Raw genomic sequence first — 23866 nt, forward strand, 5'->3', positions numbered from 1 at the left:
GGCAGGAAAACAATTTGTGAATACACAGAAAATGGTATTTCTAAACTAGAAGTAGGCCTATTACTGCAGTCTTGGGTTTACCATTTTCTTTATGAACTGGCACCAATCCCTTTGCTAGGAAACAGATAGTTATTTCGTGGGCACCTGCAGAGTTACACGTCTATAGGAACAGAAAGACTTATTCACAAACCAACCAAAAACCTAAGGCTGCAGATCCATATCTGAGTATATCTCACATTTTCTGTTGTTTTCGAATTCCTAAAAAAAAACGTTATTCTTGAAAATCTCTGACTGTCTCAGCTTTCCTGGCATGAATCAACTTTCCTATGTCTGCCAACAGACAATCTGCTGCTTGAGAGTTAGGCGGAACAGGGCATTGTCTTCAGTGCACCACCAACAGACATGTGCATATTGAAGTGGTTGCTTCCTGCTCCAAAAAGAACAAATGTGACGTCTGAGTTCTAACTCATTAAATAAAACCTTAACACATTTGATAAAAAGAGTATTCCATTGCAGTGGCAGCCCGTCCTTTAGGGCGGAATGACCTCACCCCCCACCTTTTGCCCCTCATGAAGAGTGTCTGTCAGGCTGAACAAAGGTCAGCCGGACAGACACTCTCCATGTTCAGCTCAGGCAGCCAGGAGCAGACATGCGCGCGCAGACTCTTGGCTGCCTGAGCTGAACTTTGCTGGGCTGAGGAGGTCACATCTCCTATGGGCGTGACCTCCTCGGCTCAGCAAAGGTGCCTCGAGGCCCTCCCCTGGGTTTAAGCCCTGAAGCGCCCAGGGCGAGTGTCAATCAGTGACACTTCGTCACAGAGTGGGGTGGGGTCAGCAGTCTCACTGACCCCATCCCACTCTGTGACAAGGCTGGGACTGCTGCCTTCCCTCATTGGCTGACTTAAGGTCAGCCAATGAGGGAAGGCAGCAGTCCCAACCCTCCTAGAGGCTGAAGGTAAGTGTGTGTGTGATTGAAATTGAATGTTTGGTGCGCGTGTGCATGTTTGAGTGTAATGAGTGTTGTTAATCGATGTGCGTGCGTGCATGTGTGTGCGAAAGAATGAGTGTGTGTGATCTTTTAAAATGAATGTTTGGTGCATGCGTGCATGTTTGAATGTTATGAGTGTTAATGGATGTGCGTACGTGTGTGAAAGAATGAGTGTGTGTGATGTTTTAAAATGAATGTTTGGTGCGTGCGTGCATGTTTGAATGGTATGAGTGTTGTTAATGGGTGTGTGTGCGTGCGTGTCTGTGTGTGAAAGAATGTGTGTGTGTGTGTGTGTGTGTGTGCTTCCCGCCCGCCCCTCCCTCCTAAAGCTGACGTCCGCCACTGTTCCATTGACATCTATGCCCCAATCCCTATGTCCTTGAACATTCCCTCGCCTCAAATAAGCAGCTAACGTTTCATCTGACTGTGGATTTATTTACAGGGAGGAGGCATATCAGAGATATAATGGCATATTTTATCATCGTGCATTTACCGTCCTGCCAGCAGCCTGAAGCTTTTCAGATAATATCAATAATTACTATTTGTGTAACACACATCGCTGCTTAAATAGATGTTATTAATCACATATGTTCATTGCAGTTTTGTAGGACATGGCCACAGAAATTATGCGCAGTGGACGGTCTAAATTATGAGCAGAGTTGACTAAATAAAATTCCTGGAACGGCAAAGTATGAGCATGTTATGCGATTTATAAACATTCAGTGCATTATTAGCTGGCTAGTTTAACAGTTAACACTGATATGAAAGATCCTACAGATCACAGTATAATACAAAGATAGCAGATGATTTAGGGAAGAAAACCATACACCTTCAGTTCATGTTATTCCAAATTCTGCCCACCAATAATTAATGGTTTTGGGGCTGATTACGAGTCTGGCGGTCACAAGACCACCAGACTCGCGGTGGTGGTCTGACCGCCGCATCTGTGGTGGTTAGAACCCCACATTACGAGTTTGGCGGGCAGACCCACCAACTTACCACCGTCCCATCTAGGATCCAAGATCCTGATGGGCTGGCAGAGGTCCTGGTTCTAATCAGCCAGGATGGTGCTGAACTCACAACCTTGTTCTCCGCCAGCCATTTCATGGTGGTGACTGTCAGAGAACAAGTGCAGGGGGCCACATGGGGGCCCCTGCACTGCCCAATGCCTGCAAGATGGGCAGTGCGGTGGTCCCCATGCCCAGCACCCTTGAAATGTGGACTGTCTGTGCTGGGGCACCCTGTATGCGGCAATTGCACCTCTTTCCATGATTGAAAATTTATTGTACTGAATAGGGTGGATTGGGTGACACATATGGCAAATTATTATTTACTTGGAAAAACGCTGCAGGCACAGAATTATGTTTACCCAGTGCTCACGAGGTTAGGCACAGCTCCTATATTGTCTGATTGTTTGTTGATTCATTCAACATTTCTCTTGGGGCGCAAAGTTAAATTGGATACTTGTTTTGAATTATGCTCATGGAATCATATTTTCCCAGATAAGTACCAGTAGACACTCAATGAAGGATGTTAGCTGTATGTAGTTAAGTGTTAAGTAAAATCCGAACATTTAAGGCCTAATACCAGATATCACACTTGATAAAACTGTGTCAACCTGATCAAATTGTTTTATCTCACTGTGCCACAGTGCCCTTACCTGTAAAATCTGAATCACTTAGAACAGGCTAAAAACATACCAAGGATCTAATTAAGAGTTTAGCGGATAGGAAAGCCAGTCTGGCAAACTCCCGACAGGGTAGCTGCCACCTTCGTGGCAACCACTCTGCCGGTGTAATGAAGAGTTTCCTGCTAGGTCAGCAGGCGGAAACCCCAGTTTCTGCCTGCCTGCCTAGTGGTAAACAGGCTACAGCATTGTCTCCAGCTCATAATTGAGTCGGTGGAAATGGTGTAGCCTGCGGGGTGCACCAGCACCCATGCAATTTGCAGACAGTGAAAATTGTGATGGTGCTGGGCAGGGGGGCCCTGCACTGCCCATGCCAAAGGCATGGGCAGTGCAGGCCCCCTCTGTGGCCTTCTGCACCTGTGCCCCACCAGCCTTTTCATGGCGGCGTTACTGCCATGAAAAGGCTGGCAGAGACCAAGGTCCTAATCTGCAGGGCAGTGCTGCATGCAGCACTGCCCTGGAGGATTACAATCTCCGCCACCGTCAGGATCATGGATCCTGGTGGTGCTGGCGGTTCCCTGGTGGTCTGACTGCCAGGGTTTTAATGTGGCGGCCAGACCGCTGCAACAGTGGTGGTTCTGACTGCGAGTGTGGTGGTCTTCAGACCCCCACACTTGTAATGAGGCCCTAAATGTTGCATAAAAGTTTAAACAGTTCAAAGGCTTGCAAGTCCTCATAGTCTGAAAATAACTATATATTGACTTATTCTATTCAGATACCTTACTCAATCCTTTGTGAGTCTAATGTTTTCACAATTTCTCGTTTCAAACTTCCTCTTAGATTTTGGGTTGTCACCCACTCATGCATTTTACATTTATCCCCCACGTGTCTCAGAGGTGAGCATCTCCATCCTTCTTCGAAGGCTTTTATGGCGGATGCTATAATTCAGGTTGTGCATCAATAGTAGAGGAGATGACAGGTGGTCGTTTGTAGTCCCCTGCACTCTGCGTACTCTCAAGTCTCTGATGTTCCTACATTCGCTCCTGAATTTTTTCCATACACAATACATAAGGATTTCCTGTAAATGCCTACAAACTTATGTGGAATGATTTTAAATTACAATTGTGTTGGAATCTGACGTAGGCTGTATGTAGTTATGCAACCTATTCAGTTCCGTTTGGTATTCTTCTCAAAAGGTAACAACAGATATTGCTTTTACTAAGACAAAATATTAGAAGCAGTATCAAATTAGCCATTACATGTTATTGTTTTAATGTTAATTGACACCTATTTAGCGTACAACTTACCAATGACTTCTCACTCAAAATTCGTCCTTAAATTTTCATGAACATGATGCAAACTACTCCATAATATTTATGGATGCGAGTGCGTCTTTAAATTAAGAAGGTGAGTGTTGTAGCCCGTGTGTTTACTAATTACATTAGTGAAAAGGATATATGTATCTGTGAGGAAAGCAGGATTGTCAGAAGTACGGGCACAGGGGACATTATTCCATAGGCACCCCGTTTTCCAAGCACGTTTGTGCTGCAAAATATAGTATTAGACTGCGAAGAAAGGCTGAGTTGTTTATTAATGATGAGGCAGCTAACCTGGATATACGCCTAGATGAACCACATTCTGGAATCACTCAGTTTCCTCTGGAAGATATTTAATTTTTATACACAGAAGCAGATGCTCGTGTTAAGTTGGGCCATGCTTAAAATTTTAACACGGCCCCACAAAAACTTTTGACATGCCTGGGAAAAAGAAGGCTCATGAAATGGAATGATCACAGTATATGGACAATTTAATTTTATTAATTCATATGTATGATTAAACACTTTTGCCCTCATTACATGTTTGGTGGGCGGAAAAGGCCTCCCACCAAATTCCTGCGGCCAGCGCCTTATTACGAGTTTCCCAGTGGCCCAGCGGAAAACAGCCCACAACATTGATGCCAGCTTGTGAGCTGGCGGCAATGTCGCGGTGTGTAGGGTGCAACAGCACCCGTCATGCTTTCACTGTCAGCTAAGCAGACAGTAAAAGCGCAACATGGCTGTCAATGGGAGTCCCTGCACTGCCCACGCCAAGTGCATGGACAGTGCAGGGGCCCCATGGGGGACTCGTAATCCCCAGGGCAGTGCTGCATGCAGCCCTGCCCTAGTGGATTAGGACCTCCGACACTGCCAGCCCCTCCTGTGGAGGGAAACTAGTGGTGCCGGCAGTCTGAATATGGCGCTTTCGCTATGGTCATAATGAGGCGGTCTGACCTCTGCCAAAGTGGTGGGACCACCACTTTGGCAGTGGTCAGACGCCACTGCTAGTCGGTCCTAGGACGCCAGACTCGTAATGAGGGCCTTGATGTCAACTCCTTCCATAAAAATCATGAAATAATCTAAAACCTGTTCTCATTACTTCATACTCACTAACAAAGGAATTATGTGAGAACAGATGATCTGTGTTTCAAATTCTCAAAACTGATTATTTTCACATTTATAGGTTGCACAGATTGATGTCCCATTCACTAAATAATACAATCAGTGCTTAATTAGTTTAGAAAAAAATGCAAGGCCCCAAAGTTTATTTTAGGAGCCTGCCATAGATGCCACTAAATGCCGAGCTGCTGAATACCAAGACTACCTAGTTTTGGCTTCACCTCATGCCTCTTCAGTCCATACTCAAACACTTAATGTACCTTATTCTAACACCTTCATGTTGTATTCACCCTTGCTTTCAAAGTGTGTCACTGTTTTTCCATCTCTTCATACGGCTCTTTCATTTTGCCTGCCGGTGTCTTTCTAGGTCTGAGTCAAAGTGATGAAAATTATGAAAAATAATCCCAGTCTCCAAAAATGATGACCAATAGGCACTTTCTGCAACCACCAGCAGAATTGAATCCTCAAAATCAAAGTTTTTCCTTGTGTCTATAAATGTTTAATTTTTGCACAGTCAGGTCATGGTACATTTCAGGTCATGGTGCATTCATTTGGGGACTAACAACAGTTCTTATCTTCTGTATGTCATTTTCTCAACCAGTCATGGAGTCTACACTTGTGTGATCTTAATAAACAGAGAATTTATACTAAATGAAACCAAACGCTGTGTTCCATTAGCATGTGGACTTTGATCCATCATTGGGCTTGCATTAGTGACATTATTCAAATAATATCATAAGTGACTTGTCTCGTTGTAGGAAACATGGATATACTGAATAGTCAGTATACAATATTCAATTGATCGTTATCTGATGATGTACGCATTCCTCAACCTTTTCCAAAATAACTGTGTAGCTTTTATTATTTGTAGAATATTGCTGCAGAAAATAAAACTTATTTAAATTCAACCTACACAGATTAACCATGTTTGTTAACAAAAGGAAGTATTCATTATTTTACTTATTCCAAAGAAACAAACACGTCCAAAATAAATATATTTCTTCCTGGGTAAATTTCCTGTTTTCCACTGAGGCAATCATCCCACAATTGTAGGCAGTTTCAGCCATGAAATATTTTACTGAATCAAGAGTTATTTCTTGTTTTGAAGATACTTTCAGAAAGATCGAAGTTCCTATCTTTGTCCTAAATCTTTCAGAATATTATCTTTTAATGTAATTGTGCATTGCTTGCTGAAATATTGTCTCAACAAAAATGGGTGGGACCTATGTCAAGAGAAGAAGGGGCACAAGCATAGAGAATGTTCCACTCTCAATTATACATATTTAGTTAGGGATTACTTAATACTCCTGACCAGCACAGTCAACCCTTAAATGTTATTGAAGCTTCAAAAGTCCCGTTTAGGGATTATTTTTTCAAAAATATGTGTTGTGTATTTCTCTTAATTTCCAACTAAGAAAGTCAGTGTAATTTAAATACATTATGTGTTCATTTTTTACTCTTTTTAAATTCTGTTAAAAGTACACAATTCATCAGTCCTGATCCTAATTAAAAATTGCAAGTTATTGAACATCTACAACTAGGCATCATAATCAAAATCATCTTAATCTGTAAAATGTACTCCAGCCATCCTTCTGCTTTTTATCATATTCATACAGTGCTTTTTTAGAAACACTTATCTTCCTGAGTAAGGGGTTTCAAATTAAATCACTGTGAAGTACACTATTTTGCTTGAACATATTCATACAAGAGAGAATGGATAAACTGAAGGTGTATGCTCCCGAATTTACAACACTCAGAAAAACAAGGATTTCCAAAGCCATTAGTTCTACTTTTGCAAGCCTGTGATGTTTATTTTTGATTTACGTTTTTTGCAAATATATACAGTAGGACCTAGAGGCTTAAAGTAATCAAAAACAAACATGCTGTCATTTAAGGGCTGTGTGCATATGTTTGCAAAAATAAGTAAAAAAATATCCATTCCCAAAGCTAACTTTAAAACAACGAAATACAAAAGCAGAATTTAAGGCAGGGCTTGGCCTACCAGCCCTATGACTGAAGTTGACTAATTATAGCCTGATGTGAACATGTGCACAAACTGAACTAAAATGCCCTATACTACTAATAATAATTACTGTAAGCTGTGGTGAAGGAAATAAAATGTGATGACAGTTGAACAGAACAGTGGATGGTGAGAGTGGATCAAAGGCTCCACTATGAATGTAGAGATTATTTATATTTTATTGTGAATTTCTTTCGAGGAACATTGCTGGCAGAATAGCTGAAGGTGTCTTTATGAAAAAACTAAAAAGACTACCTACTTTAATTGGTTACTGGAGAATAATAGATGACTATTAGCCCCCAGTTAATGGCCACACTTCTTCTACCTCATCTTTATTATTTTAAATACCTGTTTTTCGAAGTTTATTAGACATGGAATTCTCATTATTATGAACTGCTTCAGAAAGCTTGTAATTGCTCAATGACCAGCAATTGGTTGCCAAAGGAGTGGATCCTTCATATCGATGATATGCTATTAATAGAACTCGAAATTGAAGTTATAATATCGTAATGAATATTGATAGTAAGTATTTTGTTTTTCTTTTTCTAACAATAATACTGAGGTTTAAATACCCATCACTGCATTGGGGTTTTGATAGACCTTGTAGGTGTTTTATTTTAATCATTTTAAACTTATTTGATTACTTTTTTGCTAAATTGTCTGTTTAAAAAAATCCTTTATTGGGGTGTTTTTAGTTTCTTTTAGTTTATTAATATGTTTTAAAATAAAATGTGTAATAGTAATATTTTTCATTTTGTTGTGTTTTATAGGAGTTTTAGGTGGGTAGTGTTGTAAGTTAATGTATTACAATATTTTATTTTTTCATATTTTTAATTAAATGGTATGTCACACAAATACATAAATATATTAATTTAATATTATTTATTTTTGAGGTAGTTGGGCATTCAAAGGGTTGTGTGTGGGCGATGTTTTATAGTACATTTCCATTTTTAAGTATTAATGCTGTACAACCTATATATTTAAAATGTTGTGTTTCAAATATTTGTCTGCTTTGTTTTTTTTTTTTTTTGAAAATGGTTTTATTATTTTCTTAATAAATATGATTATGTTGTTTAAAAATAGATTTCAGATTTTTAAAACATTTGTTTAGTTGCTTCATTTTAAAATATTATTGTAAATGAATTGTTATGTATTGAAACATACATTTTTAAAATTATATCAAAATAATATAAATGTGTATACCAGAAATTACATTGTTAAAATATTTATATTACTTGAAAGGTTTTATTTTTCTTTAATAGCAAATACATTATTGGTATTTTTTAATTACTATTTTCTTTTCTGTACATTCGTTTGGTGTGTGAATAGTAAGTTAGATCCCCCAGAGATAAATATTTTCTGCAATGTTACACCCCACCCCACCCCTGAGATTACAATACTTTATACAACGTTGCTTAGTTTGGGTTGGAGTTGGAATAGTCAATCTGACACCTGCCTCAGAGTTCAACACATTGCCTGTGTTATTTAGTTGGGAGTGGAAATAGTCAATCTGCACTCATTCCTCCCTCCCCCTTGCTAGAGTCCAACACTTTCCTCATTGGTGCTTAGTTTAGAGTGGGAATACTACATCTAATGCTCCAGAGTCAAACGGTGTTTGGCTTGGAGAGGCAATAGTAAATGATACCCCCCCAGAGTGCAACTTTCCCTAATGTTGCTTAGAATGAGGTGGAAATAATAAGTCTACACTTCCTCCCCAGAATCCAACATTTTCCCCAAAGTTGCTTAGATTCGAGTATAAATAGTAAATTTAATGTCCTATATTCAAACACTTCCCCAAACATTACTTTTTTTGGAGTAGGAATACAACACCTCTCTCAATATTACTCAGTTTTGAGTATGATTAATAAAGCTCACTCTGTTTCGAGAGTCCAAAGCTTTATTCTAAGTTGCTTATTTTGGAGCGGTAATAGGAATTTTTACCAACACTTTCCACTATATTATTTAGTTTGGAGTGGGAGTATTAAATCCAACCCCGCCTCCTCCTTCATAGTTCAACACTTTCCACCGTGCTGTTTAGTTTTGATTGTCAATTATAAATCTCACCCCCACAAATATATGCATTTTCCTAATTGTTAGTTAGACAGGAGTTAGAATAATGAATTTGACTCCCACTATAAATGCACGTGTTTTCTCATGTCTTAATTGGATTGGGATTAAAATGGTAAATCTGACCTGCCTAAATAGATGTACGTACCCCAACCTTAGCTGGACTGGAGATAGAATAGTGAATCTGACCCCCTAACATTTATGAAAACAACAATTTGGCAGTTTCATAGATGTATAAAAAATATTTTATTTAACAAAATTTAACAATACATTTATTTGTGGTGATATATAATTTAATTTTAACTTCTATACATATATAGAGAGAGCTTCATATGGAGTTTACAAATATAAATTTTTAATTGGTCCATCTGTTGTAGGTTAAAATTTAATAGCTTTTAATTAAAAAGGTATATTATTTTTTATTATTTACAATTCAAAATCCTATTTTATAAAGTGTAATTACAAAATAAATGTATTTTAATGATGTAAAATATATGAAATCTATTTTTAAAAGCATGATCACTTTTTAGAAATGAAAATTCATTTTAGATAAATACATTTAATATTTGTAAATGATATTATCAATTTTGTACGCTATTTTATTTTTGATATTGTGAATTCTAATGTTAAGCTTTTTCTATAGGACAATATTTTGGAATCCACATTTTTTGTTCTTTTAATTCTAAGTATAGGGTGCATGATATTTTGGTAATCAGTATTTTGATCTCAGTATTCTGGGAGGTGGACACTTTCATAGTCAGTATTCTAGTTTACAACTGGTTGCCTCTTTTGAAAGATTGAAACTTTGTTGCCCAGTTTTTTTTTTAACCAAAAACATCATGTTTTAACCTTGGTGTGGGTGGCTTTGTGACAGGCAAGATATAAATGGACTGCAGTAATAAACAGTTTTCTCTTCAACTCATGATGACTGCACCTCATGTTAAGTCAGCCTCTGGGCGATTTGTTACTATTTACCAACAGTTTAGTTGCTGTTTGCATCAGGAAAATTGCGTTCTTCTTTTTATCAACTCCAATTCACTGCCCACTATCAATGTTTTCCTTCCTTTCACTTCTCCTGGGTTTCAGCTCCTATTTGAGTTCTGTGTGTCTCTGTTCACACTTACTTGATCTGTTCTCAAAACTTCAGTCTATTTCACCACTCTGTATTCTGCCCCACTCCTGCATTAAACCCTTATTAAAACTGCAACACCTCTTCCCAAACACTAGGCCTGATTTCAGTCGTGGGAGTGCTAAGCTAGGGTGATCAGCTCTATCCTGATAATGCTCTCAAGCTGCAAGTAGCATGAGAGGAGCATCAGGATTGGGCTCAGGGTAGGCTCAGGGCAGGCTGGGAACCTGTGCCTGCAGTGGAGAGCAGCAGAAGTCTGTTGCCATGGCGGGCAGCAGGTAAGTTATTTTATGTTTGTTTTGTTTCTGTTTGTTTTCGCGTCGTCCATCCCTTCCCCCCTTGCCCCGCCTCTCAGCCTCGACACCAGCCACTACTGAGCTGATGAGTGCCAGGCAGCATCCCCATTGAGATGCAGTAATGATAGGGGTGATCCTGTACCCATCAGTTATTCTCAATCTTTGCAAGAAAATGCTAAATGTGACCGTTATGGTTCACAGAAATTATATGAAAGCCACATCATATTACCATAGTATTTAGGAGTATGTTGTAAAAGAGGGGTCTGGTACAAATCTGTCTGCGGGACTGAATGAAATATAAAAAGGGGCAGGTCAGTCCATCAGGTCAAACATAGATAGGAGAAAGAGTATCTTCCTGGCCACCACAGATCTTAAGCTTCCAGAATTTGTTTGTGACTTTTGACTACTCCTTTTCCACCTTTCTAACTCCCGAAAACCTTTTCCCATATATCTTCCTTTTTGCAGCCTGAAGTAGAAAAAGCAGTCAAGGCAGCACGAGCTGCATTCCAGAAGGGCTCACCATGGAGGCAGATGGACGCCGTGAGCCGAGGCAGAATGCTGCACAAGTTGGCTGACCTCATGGAGCGGGATCGAGTCATCCTGGCGGTAAGTGTCCACACGGAAACCCAACCATTCCATAGGGGAGTCGTGTTAAGCTACTTTGTTTCCATAGGATAACTGAGTGCAGCATTGTAGATGGACAGTGAAGATGTAATAGTTAACCAAGTTTTTTAAACTGGTGCTGAACCAGCAAAACTGCTTTTACTGGTGGTGCGCTCTCATATTTTCATGATTCTGTTTGATGGGTCAGTGGAATGGCTTAGCGCCAGCCTTCCAGCTCACTGGTTTATTGGGGACTGATGAACCAACAGAAAGTACAAGAGAGGCAGAAAGACCTATGGGCTGCTGTAGACACAGGTCAGCCGAACAGTGTAACTTTCAGGCCAACAACCAGAAGGACAAGTGTAAAAAGAGCCTCCGACATCTGTTGTATGAAACGATGTTGGTTTGGCTAACAGCATTCCATGGGGCCTGGTTATGGAAGATGACTTTCAATAAGAAACAACACATTCGAAACCAAAATGAACAACATTATTGTCCGCTAGAGTTTAGGAGTGTAGCCATTTTTAATGTCATAAAGGAGGAATATTGTGTTTTACCAGACAGCAGCCCTGTTGTCTTTAAGCTTTAATCCCTTTGCCAATTCATATTTTTTCTAATTATTTCTTTTTTTTTTTAACGGTGACCAACGTTTTTTAAGATAAAAATGTACGACGTGGAAGCAATTCAATATTGAAAAATAGGATGAGAATTAAACAATAAAGATACTAAAAGAAAGATAAACGACACAGAAAGAATGTTAATGGAAAATTTTGAACTCCAAACCCTTCAATAATGATCCAATGTCCTTACCAGCAACCCTTTCATGCCTTTCACCGTGAACATCTGACTACAGACACGTGAAAGCTCTCCATATGCAGTTTTGTGTGTCCCTGTCCTTTCCGTTGTGCCTCCTCGTAATTGTCAGGCACCTCGGCCTTTCAGACAGACTCCTTCATGTTGTATTAAATGCTCATTCTAAACTGGCACATCACATATCATATTTCTCGTGCTTCTGCCAGAGGTCAATCTTCTCCTCTCATGAGAGGGAAAGGGCGTGTGAAGTTCCTACCCTGAATTGTGATGTGTGTACATCAATGGTCGATACTCAGGAACCGTGGACAGCTCGATAGGTTGGGAGTTCCCTATGAAGGGGAAGTGAGGCACATTTCCATCGAAAACTGGAATAGATCCCTTGTTTTTATGTTAGTAAACTTTACTAGACTGAGAATTGCCCCAATTTTGAGGAGCCATAAACGTCCAGGCACGTGTGTCTTTCTCATGCCAGAAATGCAGAGTACTCGAGGGGAATTCCTCCGTAGCTACAGACTCACAGCCAGGAGAAGAGAGTTTTTACTGCGGCTTCAAATTCAGCACGTCTGGTGAAGGCAAGGTCCTTGATGAGGTTCATGTAGTATATTGAAAAGAAAGCTAGGGGTCACTTAAATAAGCAATGACAACTGGGCAGAGAATCCTTCACAGTGTGCCAGAGAATGCTCGGTTCTTGCTGGCCACAGGTATCCAATGAGGGTCCAGTTGGGCTAGCTACATGCTAAATCATTGTAAATGGGACCCATTTACGAAGTTATAGCTAATCCAGAAAAGCTGCAAGGTGACTTACTCTTATGGAGCCACATTTGTCAATCCTAATGATGACTCGTGGATACCGCGATCTGCTTTGGAAAAGGCATCTTGTTTTACCATACTTTTTCAAGAAATGATATACACAGAATGCCCTTTTAGGTTTAGAGTGCTGCATGATTTATGCAAAAAAAGGAAAGTAGGTGAACCCTGGATAGCTGCCACGTTTTAGGTGGAGAGCAGCTCCTTTTTATGGAGCACTCTCAAGCATCACAGACACTCTGAATGTGCTCACATCAAATGCTTGTTTTACTAGCAGAGTTTCTAAGCATAGGATAAGCACGCTGCCATCCATGTTGAGAAAGAAGTGTCAAATCATTTGACCTTTTTTGCCCATATTAACACTATCTTGGGAAAAGTTCACTAGATAATATTGAACTCTTATCAGCTTGTCTTTAAGGTTTTGAAAGATGTGAAAGAAACGAGATATTTCAGAAGTTAAGCACTTTTGATTAAAGTAACTGTCTTTTTACTTCTATTCACCTAGAGGATGGGTGCAGGGGTGTAGGCCACTTGCACAGAGCTGGCAACTGAAAATCATGAACAATATACCCTTTACTGTGAAGAGCTGAAGGCCGAGCAAGTAGGGTGTTAGGTAGTAATGGAGGGGTGGGTGAAGAGCCTGGCCACACAGGAGGGAGTGCAGCAGCCCCCATCCCTCTGTGCATGGCCGGAAGCCACATGTAGAGGGTTGGGAGGAGGGTCTGGCTATAGGGCAGGTCCACTGTCCAGCCCCTATTGTATTTAAAAGCAGGGACTAATGTGTCACTGGGTCCTGCAGATAACCTTCACTGTGTATGTCCAAAGTCTGTGCGTAATGGGGGCTGGCCGCTTGTGGGGAGCTGGGTGCAGACCATGACCATAAGCTAAGCCTTAGGTCAAACTTGTCCTACATATCGCTGAAGATTGTGAGCAGTGGAGGTTTGAAGCTTGCAGAGGGTTAGATCAGAGAATTCCTGAAGCCTAGTCCATGAGCCCAAATCTTGATGTGACTGGATGTGGGGTCTGGCTATGACTGAGATGTTATTGGTGATGTCATCACTGATTTCATTTAATATTTCAACTGTATCTCATTCCAAAACCTAAACACAACATTACCAGTTGATTTTCAGCAAATATCTATCTATCTATCTATCTATCTATCTATCTATCTATCTATCTATCTATCTATCTATCTATCTATCTATCTATCTATCTATCTATCTATCTATTCACTAAAAAAAGCAAAGGCTACATGAACATTATAGTTAGAGTCACCAGTTACACACACAAACCATAGAAATTCAGCACTTTAGAGATATCTCAAGTAACTATAACTCGTGTCCTAAGGTAACTATAACTCATGCCCCACTAGGCACAGTTTTCTCATAAATAATTTCACTGCAAACATTGCAGTGATATTATCAATGATGTAAGGAAAGATGTCATCACTGATGTAATATCTTGGGTAAGTAGCAGTGCATAGCGAAGGCACAAGTTATAGTTACCTTAGGGTGGCGGAAGGCGCGTCCCCCTTTCCTTTTCTATACCCGTCTGGACGCTGGAGTATGGGCCGAAAGCAGCTTGTGAAGGGGGCCAAGCGACTCCCTTCACCATATTATAATTTGGCCAGCCCTGGGGAATGGGTCCCTGGGCCAAAGTCACCAAGAAGGGGGCCTCGTGTCCCCCTCCCCAATTATAAAAAGGCCAGACCCCAGGGCATGGGGTCTCTGCGAATGAAATCGGCCTGGGAAGGGGGTCGTGTATGCCCCTCTCGCCCCTCTCTCCTGGCCCACCAGGGAGAGCATAGAAAAGCAAGCATGGTCAATCACACTTGCTTTATTTAAAAATGTTGCTGCAGACTCACCGATCCACCATACATTTGTGGCAAAACATTTAAAAAAAGGTTTTAGGACCCCACCACCAGGTCTAGGGGGTCAGGGAATTCCTACCCTGCCCCTTTTGTTGTTTTTTGTGGTTTTTGGGACTCAGGATCAGTCCTGAGTCCCAAGATGGCTGCCAACATTTCCTGGTTGAAGTGTTGCCAGCCAATCAAAATCCACCATGAGATCTGCCAGAGCTGCGGAGGATTTGTGTCCCTAGTTATACATAAATCTTTTTTCTTTAATATTTCCAAAAACTACTGAACTGATTAACACCAAATCACAAAAGAGAACTTTCTGGACCACGATCTAGCATTCTGCCAAATTTGGTGTATTTCCATTCAGCGGTTTGGGCTGTAGTCGTGTTCAAAATCCCAATGGGAAATTGCATGGGGACATTTTTTTGGAACCCCCCCTTTTTGTCGGCCTCGGCTTCATGAATCACTTTGAAGACTGCAGCTAAAGTAAGTGGCAAACTATTTTTTTGAAAATTTCGTGTTCATTCGTCCAACGTTGCCACAGTTATTAGCAAAACAAAAAAACTCTCTAACTATAACTATAGCTAACACAGACCTGCAGTTTTAAATCCTGGATGATAACGGGGCTGTGATACCTGTTATGCCTCTATACTGATGTATTTTATATTCCAAACAGGGTAGAATTTTATCTCCCACATTTGGTGCACGTTTGCAGACAAAATTACTTAATCCATAAAGACCTGGTGGGATGACTCAGATTGATTGATAGTATTTATGTGGCAAGTGAGTCTTAGACACCCGACTTGAGGGAGAACTGGTTTATTGATTCCTAATGAGAACAGTTCTAAAGATTAAAATACCAACATGGTCAGGTTGAAATGTTATAAAATCCAGGTGAATGATAACATTCGACCATGTTTGGAATATAAAATATGTAAGTCTAGAGGCATAACAAGTATCACAGCTCCGTTATCATTCAGGATTTAAAACTGCACGTCTATGTTGAATTGTGATGGGTGGTTTACACTATGCATACCATAATGCATTGCACGAGTGTGTCCTTGCAAACAGTCTTTATGAAGGACGTAAGTAACACTGTTAACACTGCACTGGGGAAATGTTAGAATGACCAATTATTCCTTTCCCAACACTGTGTACAAGTCAAGTTAAATTGTAATTGTTGGAGCATGGTATATGCTTTGAGTGGGAGGGAGCACACAGTGCACAACGGATTAATGAGAGAATTACATCGCTGGCCTTGCTACAACAAGTGTTATGGACGTTACAGCTAACTTTACAGTATATAAACATAAATGATGGACTATAGATTGTTAGCCCGTGATCAAGTTATTGGTGACCTATATGCGCTGGGCGTTTTTCCTGCCTTTCTGGAAATTAATGGCTAACTGCGAGTGCAGTCCTTTCCGTTCCTGAACACTGGAACTGAAAATCACTTTAAAAAAAACAAAGGTTACAGGGACGTTCTAGTCAGGCTCAGATTTTAATGGTACCAAACCTAGAAATTCACTAGTTATAGTTATCTCAAGTAACTATAACTTGTGCCCTAAGGTAACTATAACTCATGCCCTTCCATGTACAGGTTTCTCATCAAAAATTGTACTGCAAATATTACATTGATATTATCAATGATTATGAAAGATGACATGATTGCCGTAATTTGTTGCATGGCGAGGGCGTAAGTTATAGTTACCATAGGGCATGAGTTTAAATTTTTTACTGTTTTCCGTGGGGGGGTGGTGATCTCCGAGGTGCGTGGGAGCCACAGGCATGTATCTATATAGAAGCCCTGGGGCGGTGGTTGTCCCTGGGGCTTGGTGGTCCCATATTGACCCCCTTTCTTTTTTTCAAGGTTTGCCCCAGGAGGTAATGGTCCCTGGGGCAGACGGGGGGCAGAGGGACCCCCCCACCTATTACATAAAAGCCCTGGGGAGGTGGCGGTCCCAAGGCAGCAGGGGGGGAGCGCATGCCCCCTCCCCACCTGCATGCATAAACCCCGGGGATCCCCAGAGCATCTGGAGGGTGCCAAGTGGCCCCACTGTTTTTTTTTTTTAAAAGCCCCTGGGACTTGTCCCACCCGGGGGCATTAGGGCTAACGAAGTGCAGGAGACCGCGCTTTGTTTTCTTTTTTCTTTTATGAGTGGAGTCACAGATCCACTGTGTCTCTGCTTGTAAAATTAAAACAAATGCTTTTTAGCCCTGGGGGGGGTCGCTTTGGGACCTCACCACCACCGCTAAGGGGTCAAGGTGTTTATAGCCTGGCCCCTTTTGTTTGTTTTTTGTACTTATTTATTGAGAGTCGGCTGAAGCTGAGTCCCAAGATGGCTGACAACACTTCTACAGTTTTTGTTGTTGAAGTGTAATCAGCCAATCAGATCTCAGCACAAGATCATTCAGGGTTATGAATCCTTCGCATCTGTAGATATGCACATTTGTTTTTCCCCTTAATTTCTCAAAAACTACTGAATGGAATTATACCAAAACAAAAAAATGCGTTCTTTCTGAACCGGGACCTACCTTCCATCCAAATTTGGTGTAATTCCGTCCATTAATTTTTATGCTATTGCTGTTCAAAATCCCTATGGAAAAACAAATGGGGAAAATGTGTTTAGAGACCCCTTCCTTTTTCTTGCCACCCACCACCCCCGGAGGGATCACCCCAAAACTTTCCAGGCAGCAGCTGATGGGGCTGGCAATTGTTTTTGAAAAGTTTTGCAAAGATTCGTCAAGAGGCGCCAAAGATATAGGCAAGTAAAAAAAAACACTTTTTATATAGAAACCAGGTCCTGACTATAACTGCCTAGTGGTGACCACCACTAGGTAATATATGTAACTTGTGATGATGCATTGAAGCCTTAATTTCATTATGCTGTGATTATTTCTGTGTTTCAGACACTGGAGACCATGGACACAGGCAAACCATTCCTTCATGCGTTTCTTATTGATCTGGAGGGCTGCATAAAGACCATGAGATATTACGCGGGCTGGGCTGATAAAATACAGGGTCGGACCATCCCTATAGGTAAGACAGTACAAAAACATAGTGCTCAACCTACTATGTATATTTTTTACACTGTGGGTTTCCTGTGATGAGTGTAAATATGCCTATGCCAAATGACAACACAAAGACATGACAGGGTTCAATATGTTGCTTCAGTTAGGGGTGTGCGAATTTCACATAATTTGATTTAATGTAATTACACATATTTATGTGTAATTACCTGAAATACAAATGCATCATTTCATGCTATATTTTACCACGAAATGCATCCTCACGTCAATTTTTGGCATGAGGATGCATTGAAACAAGTGAACCATGAACAATAGCGGGTCTCATTCTGTTACTGTGCATCTTTACTGCAAATTACTGCAAATTGTGCCAGTCACAGTAAATTTGTACGTGAAGGGCACATACTTACATGAAATGGTGTAGTGGTTTAATTTTGGGAAATTCGTGTAGCAATGTGAAATTACGCAAATTATGCAGGCATTTTTTAGGTTTCACCAAGGCCCAGTGTCTATAAAGATGGTACAAAAAGTTGGACAGTGAATTCCAGAATATAGATTAAGTATGCTGTAGACCTACTAGTACCTGACATTCAATGCAAGTTCCAACTCAGGAATCCAAAAGTCACCCACAATTCAGGGTCCAAATGAGAGCTGTGCTGCTTGACAAAGTTTCAGAATAAACTCGTCTTGCTGTCACTTACATGCAGATGACTGCCTCAAAACTGCTTGCAGTGTGCCAAGAGATGCTCTCAAGTCAGTCTGTGAAGACAGGGACAAGAATGTTTGGCTTTGGCTAAATTTGTTCTTAAGGAAGCAAAAAATGTTTCTTAACTAATAATAAAAGGTTGCTCTTTGATGTCATATTGTTGGCTCTACTCTCCCCATGCAGCAAGATACTGGAAAGCTACCAAAAAAGTGATTAAAATCACTAGTCATGCTGATTCTCTCGTATCGCTCACACAGTCACAGCATAGTGCTGCCACTTCTTAGTTTGCATTTTTCACTGTGCAGAACATGAGCCAATCCTGCTCAATTTAAAGTGATGGGGGGCAGATCATGTGGGTGTATAGAGAATTCTTATCCAGTGAAACCAGATTTCTGGGTTATTCTCTACTGATTGAAAAGATACATTCTTAAATTGAATAGCTGAATTTGTCCCCTGGTGTGGGGGATATAGAGAGAGGTAATTCTGAAAAGGATAGAATTCCAAATTCCTTTTTGACCCAGCTCTAATTTTATCCTTTTCCTCTTTTCACAATTGGGTGGTGGAATTTCATATTTAGGACTTTTACCTGTGTGCACATTTCCTAAATAAAATGGTGTCCCTTGGTCAGAAAAGGGGCACTTTCTCTTTTATTTAAACTTTGCAGATTTTGAAAGTCCATTTGTATGGGATAATGCTGTTGGCACGTAAGCAGCAATTGGGATAGCCATGTTAGTGGGAAACCTGTAAATGTTGTATAGTGTCCTTTTGGCATCACCTACTGGTGGAACGCTTTGAGATGTCGATAACAATCCGATCTGAAGGTACGGTCTTCTCCCTTTAACGCTTTATTTTGAAGGTGTCAGAATCCTTTGTTTTGCTTTGTCCACCTCCCAAAATACCTACAAGCGGTGTGCCAGGAAGGGTTAGGATAGACTCTTGCCTCTTGGATGGGATACTGTTCAACTAATTACAGTCATCATTTAACTTGCATATTCTGTTGGCACTAGCCCACTTGCGGAACTCAACAAAAGATGGGGCAGGTCCACTGTAAGTGGCTTTCTATGGAGAAAAATAGATGTATATTTACAATATGTTTTATCTGTATGTAAGTACATAGTCTGAATATAAATTTGCATGGTTATTTTTTTAATCGTATTTTACCTGGCAGTTAGTATGTACTTCTTCAGGTTATACATGAATACGGTTTCTAGCCCATACTAAAGGGACAAGACTGGGCCACGCTAAAAACCAGGGACATGCTGCCAATGGTATGCACAAGGCAAGCTTTTCTGCACAAACGCATGCCAGAATTTCAGAAATATGAAATTTAACTCTAGTGCCTATCGATCATCATCAGAACTGAGGTGGTAGATGAACAATACATCCTTTGCTGTGAAGAGCTGAAGGCTGAGCAAGTAGGGTGTTAGGTGGTCATGGAGGGGTGGGTGAAGAGCCTTGACACAGGCAAGAGACTGCAGCCACCCACCCACACCCTACTGTGCAAACACAACAATTATCTATCTAGCCCTGATTCTGGCCTGGAGTCCACTTGGCTCCACCAGCCTGCCCCCGTGCCCCTGATCCTTCCGCCTGCCTCCTGGACAGCAGTTCGAGGTCCTCCACCACCCGTAGGCACCTGCCTGCGGGTGGTGGAGGACCCCTAGGCATCCCTGGTGCCTAGTGGTAGACATTTCATGGTTGTCGCGTAAGTAATCCTTTCGTGTTTTTGTATTTTGTATTGCCGTTTTTTGCGTCTATTTCTTATAGCCATCTTTTTTTCTGACCCTTTGTGATTGTTCTGCGCTGTTCACATAGCGTGTTTCTGCCCCCTTTTCCCCCCTGTATCTCTTTTGTTGCCTGTTTTCACTGCCTGTTATCTACCGGCTCCTGCCGGTCACTTTCCCCCTGGCGCTGCGTCCCCTGCGGCCTTGCCCCCCTCGCACATCCATTGGCTCTCCCTCCCGCCTCCCAGCTGCTCCACCCTCCCACCCCACCCTCTTAATGGCGGCCGCTGGGTGGAGCCCCGTGTGACTTCCTGACCTGGTTCTGGCCAGGAGTCCACTTGGCTCCACCAGCCTGCCCCCATGCCCCTGATCCTGCCGCCTGCCGCCTGGACAGCAGTTCGAGGCCCTCTACCACCCGCATGCGCCTCATCCCTGGTGCCTAGTGGTAGGCATTTCCTGGTTGTCGCATAAGTAATCCTTTTGTGTTTTTGTATTTTGTATTGCTGTTTTTTGCGTCTATTTCTTATAGCCATCTTTTTTTCCTGACCCTTTGTGATTGTTCTGTGCTGTCCGCATTGCGTGTTTCTGCCCCGTGCCCCCCTGTATCACTTTAGTTGCCTGTTTTCACCGTCCGTTTTCTACCAGCTCCCGCCAGTCACTTTCCCCCTGCCGCTGCGTCTCCTGCGGCCCTGCCCCCTCACACACCCATTAGCCCTCCCTCCCACCTCCCAGCTGCTCCACCCTCCCACCCCACCTTCCTAATGGCGGCAGTTGCGCGGAGCCCCATGTGACTTCCTGACCTAGTTCTGGCCAGCAGTCCACTTGGCTCCACCAGCCTGCCCCCGTGCCCCTGATCCCGCTGACTGCTGCCTGGACAGCAGTTCGAGGCCCTCCACCACCCGCAGGCACCTTCCTGCGCCTCATCCCTAGTGCCTAGTGGTAGGCATTTCCTGGCTGTCGCGTAAGTAATCCTTTCATGTTTTTGTATTTTGTATTGCCGTTGTATTGTCGTTTTTTGCGCCTATTTCTTATAGCCATTTTTCATTCTGACCCTTTGTGATTGTTCTGCGCTGTTCGCATAGCGTGTTTCTGCCCCTGTGCCCCCCTGTATCTCTTTTGTTGCCTGTTTTCATCGCCCGTTTTCTACAGGCTCCTGCCGGTCACTTTCCCCCTGCTGCTGCATCCCCTGCGGCCCGCCCCCCTCACACAGCCATTGTCCCTCCCTTCCACCTTCCAGCTGCTCCACCCTCCCACCCCACCCTCTTAAAGGCGGCCGCTGCGCGGAGCCCCGTATGACTTTCTGACCTGGTTCTGGCCAGGAGTCCACTTGGCTCCACCAGCCTGCCCCCTTGCCCCTGATTCTGCTGACTGCCACCTGGACAGCAGTTCGAGGCCCTCCACCACCCGCAGGCACCCGCCTGCGCCTCATCCCTGGTGCCTAGTGGTAGGCATTTCCTGGTTGTCACGTAAGTTATCCTTTTGTGTTTTTGTATTTTGTATTGCCGTTTTTTGCGTCTATTTCTTATAGCCATCTTTTTTTCTGACCCTTTGTGACTGTTCTGCGCTGTTCGCATAGCGTGTTTCTGCCAACTTGCCCCCCTGTATCTCTTTCATTGCCTGTTTTCACTACCTGTTTTCTACCGGGTCCTGTCGGTCACTTACTCCATGCGGCCTGCACCTCTCGAAAACACCCTTTGGCCCGCCATCCAGCTTCCCATCTGCTCCACCGTCCCACCCCATCCTCTTAATGGTGGCCGCTGTGCGGAGCCCCGTGTGACTACCTGACTTGGTTCTGGCCAGGAGTCCACTTGGCTCCACCAGCCTGCCCCCGTGGCCCTGATCCTGCTGACTGCTGTCTGGACAGCAGTTTGAGGCCCTCCACCACCCGCAGGCACCCGCCTGCGCCTCATCCCTGGTAGGCATTTCCTGGTTGTTGCGTAAGTAATCCTTTCTTTATTTTGTATTGCCGTTTTTTGCGTCTATTTCTTATAGCCATCTTTTTTTCTGACCCTTTGTGATTGTTCTGCACTGTTCGCATAGTGTGTTTCTGCCCCTGTGCCCCCGTATCGCTTTCGTTGCCTGCTTTCACCGCCCATTTTCTACCGGCTCCTGCTGGTTACTTTCCCCCTGCGTCCCCTGCGGCCCCACCCCCTTGCACACCCATTGGCCCTCCCTCCCGCCTCCCAGCTGCTCCACCCTCCCACCCCACCCTCTCAATGGCGGCCGCTGCGTGGAGCCCCGTGTGACTTCCTGACCTGGTTCTGGCCAGGAGTCCACTTGGCTCCACCAGCCTGCCCCCATGGCCCTGATCCTGCCGACTGCCGCCTGGACAGCAGTTCGAGGCCCTCCACCACCCGCAGGCACCGGCCTGCGCCTCATCCCTGGTGCCTAGTGGTAGGCATTTCCTGGTTGTCGCGTACTTAGTCCTTTCGTGTTTTTGTATGCTGTATTGCCATTTTTTGCGTCTATTTCTTGTAGCCATCTTTTTTTTTGACCCTTTGTGATTGTTCTGTGCTGTTTGCATAGCATGTTTCTGCCCCTATGCCCCCCTGTATCTCTTTCGTTGCCTGTTTTCACCGCCCGTTTTCTACTGGCTCCTGCTGGTTACTTTCCCCCTGCCGCTGCGTCCCCTGCGGCCCCGTCCCCCTCGCACACCCATTGGCCCTCCCTCCCACCTCCCTGTTGCTCCACCGTCCCACCCCACCCTCTTAATGGCAGCCCGCCTGTTCCTGTCTGCACCTGGACCGTGGCAAGCGCCATTTCCCCTGGCCCCCCAACCCTGACCACCCCAGACAACACTACTCAACAACCACACTCCACTCCTTCAACCCAGGACTGCCTGCGTCCAAGCCAACCCCAAACACATGCAGGGATCCTTCACCTGCTATGCTTGCCGGTTCTCCTGCTCCCCCACAAGCACCAGAGACACCCACACGCCCCCACACCAACCCCAACGCTCCCCACAACAACACCGCCAGACACCACAACACCAACAATTCCCACCCAGTCCTCGCCCATCCCAACAGACCCTACTCCAACACCAACAATCCCCGCAACCCTAACACACTCCACAACAACACCACCACAACCCACAGCAACAACAACACCCCCCACACCAACACACCCCACAACACACTAACACCCCCCCACACCAACACCATCACGCACCACAACAACAACAGCCCCCACAACCACCTAAACTGCATACTCCTAAACACCCGCTCCGTACACAAGCATGCCATCGAACTCTGGGACCTTATCACATCACACTCACCAGACATTGCCTTCCTCACGGAAACTTGGATGAATCCCTCAACTAAGCCCGATATAGCCACAGCCACCCCAGATGGCTACAAAATCCACTGTAGAGACCGTCTAAACAAACCAGGAGGTGGCATTGCCATTATATACAAAAACACCATTAAGGTCACCACCAACACACACAACACCCTAGACAGCACAGAACACATGCACTTCCTAATTCACATAAACAACAACACCACCCTCAGAGGAACCCTCATCTACAGACCACCAGGTCCTCGCCCCCCCTTCTGTGATGCCATCGCTGACACCATCAGCCCTCACTTCCACAGACTACATCCTCCTTGGTGACTTTAACTTTCCCCTGGAGAACCTCCACAACCACAACTCCACATCCCTTCTAGAAAACCTCACGAACCTAGGACTCAAACAGCTGGTCACATCACCCCCAACTCAGCAGGACACACACTAGACGCAATCTTCACCTCGAGCAACCACATAACCTG

General features: G+C 43.3%; 1 protein-coding gene across 2 annotated transcripts in view; it reads left to right on the forward strand.

The window, feature by feature from the left end:
• Nucleotides 1-23866, forward strand: part of ALDH1A3 (aldehyde dehydrogenase 1 family member A3) — a 203244-nt gene that overhangs the window by 55851 nt on the left and 123527 nt on the right. For both annotated transcript variants that reach the window (XM_069222799.1, XM_069222800.1), the window contains exons 3-4: nucleotides 11027-11167; nucleotides 17553-17682. In XM_069222799.1, the coding sequence (XP_069078900.1) occupies nucleotides 11027-11167; nucleotides 17553-17682 (271 nt within the window). The remainder of the gene's footprint in view (nucleotides 1-11026; nucleotides 11168-17552; nucleotides 17683-23866) is intronic.

This window comes from Pleurodeles waltl, chromosome 3_1 (assembly GCF_031143425.1).
Source record: "Pleurodeles waltl isolate 20211129_DDA chromosome 3_1, aPleWal1.hap1.20221129, whole genome shotgun sequence".
Lineage (NCBI taxonomy): Eukaryota > Metazoa > Chordata > Amphibia > Caudata > Salamandridae > Pleurodeles > Pleurodeles waltl.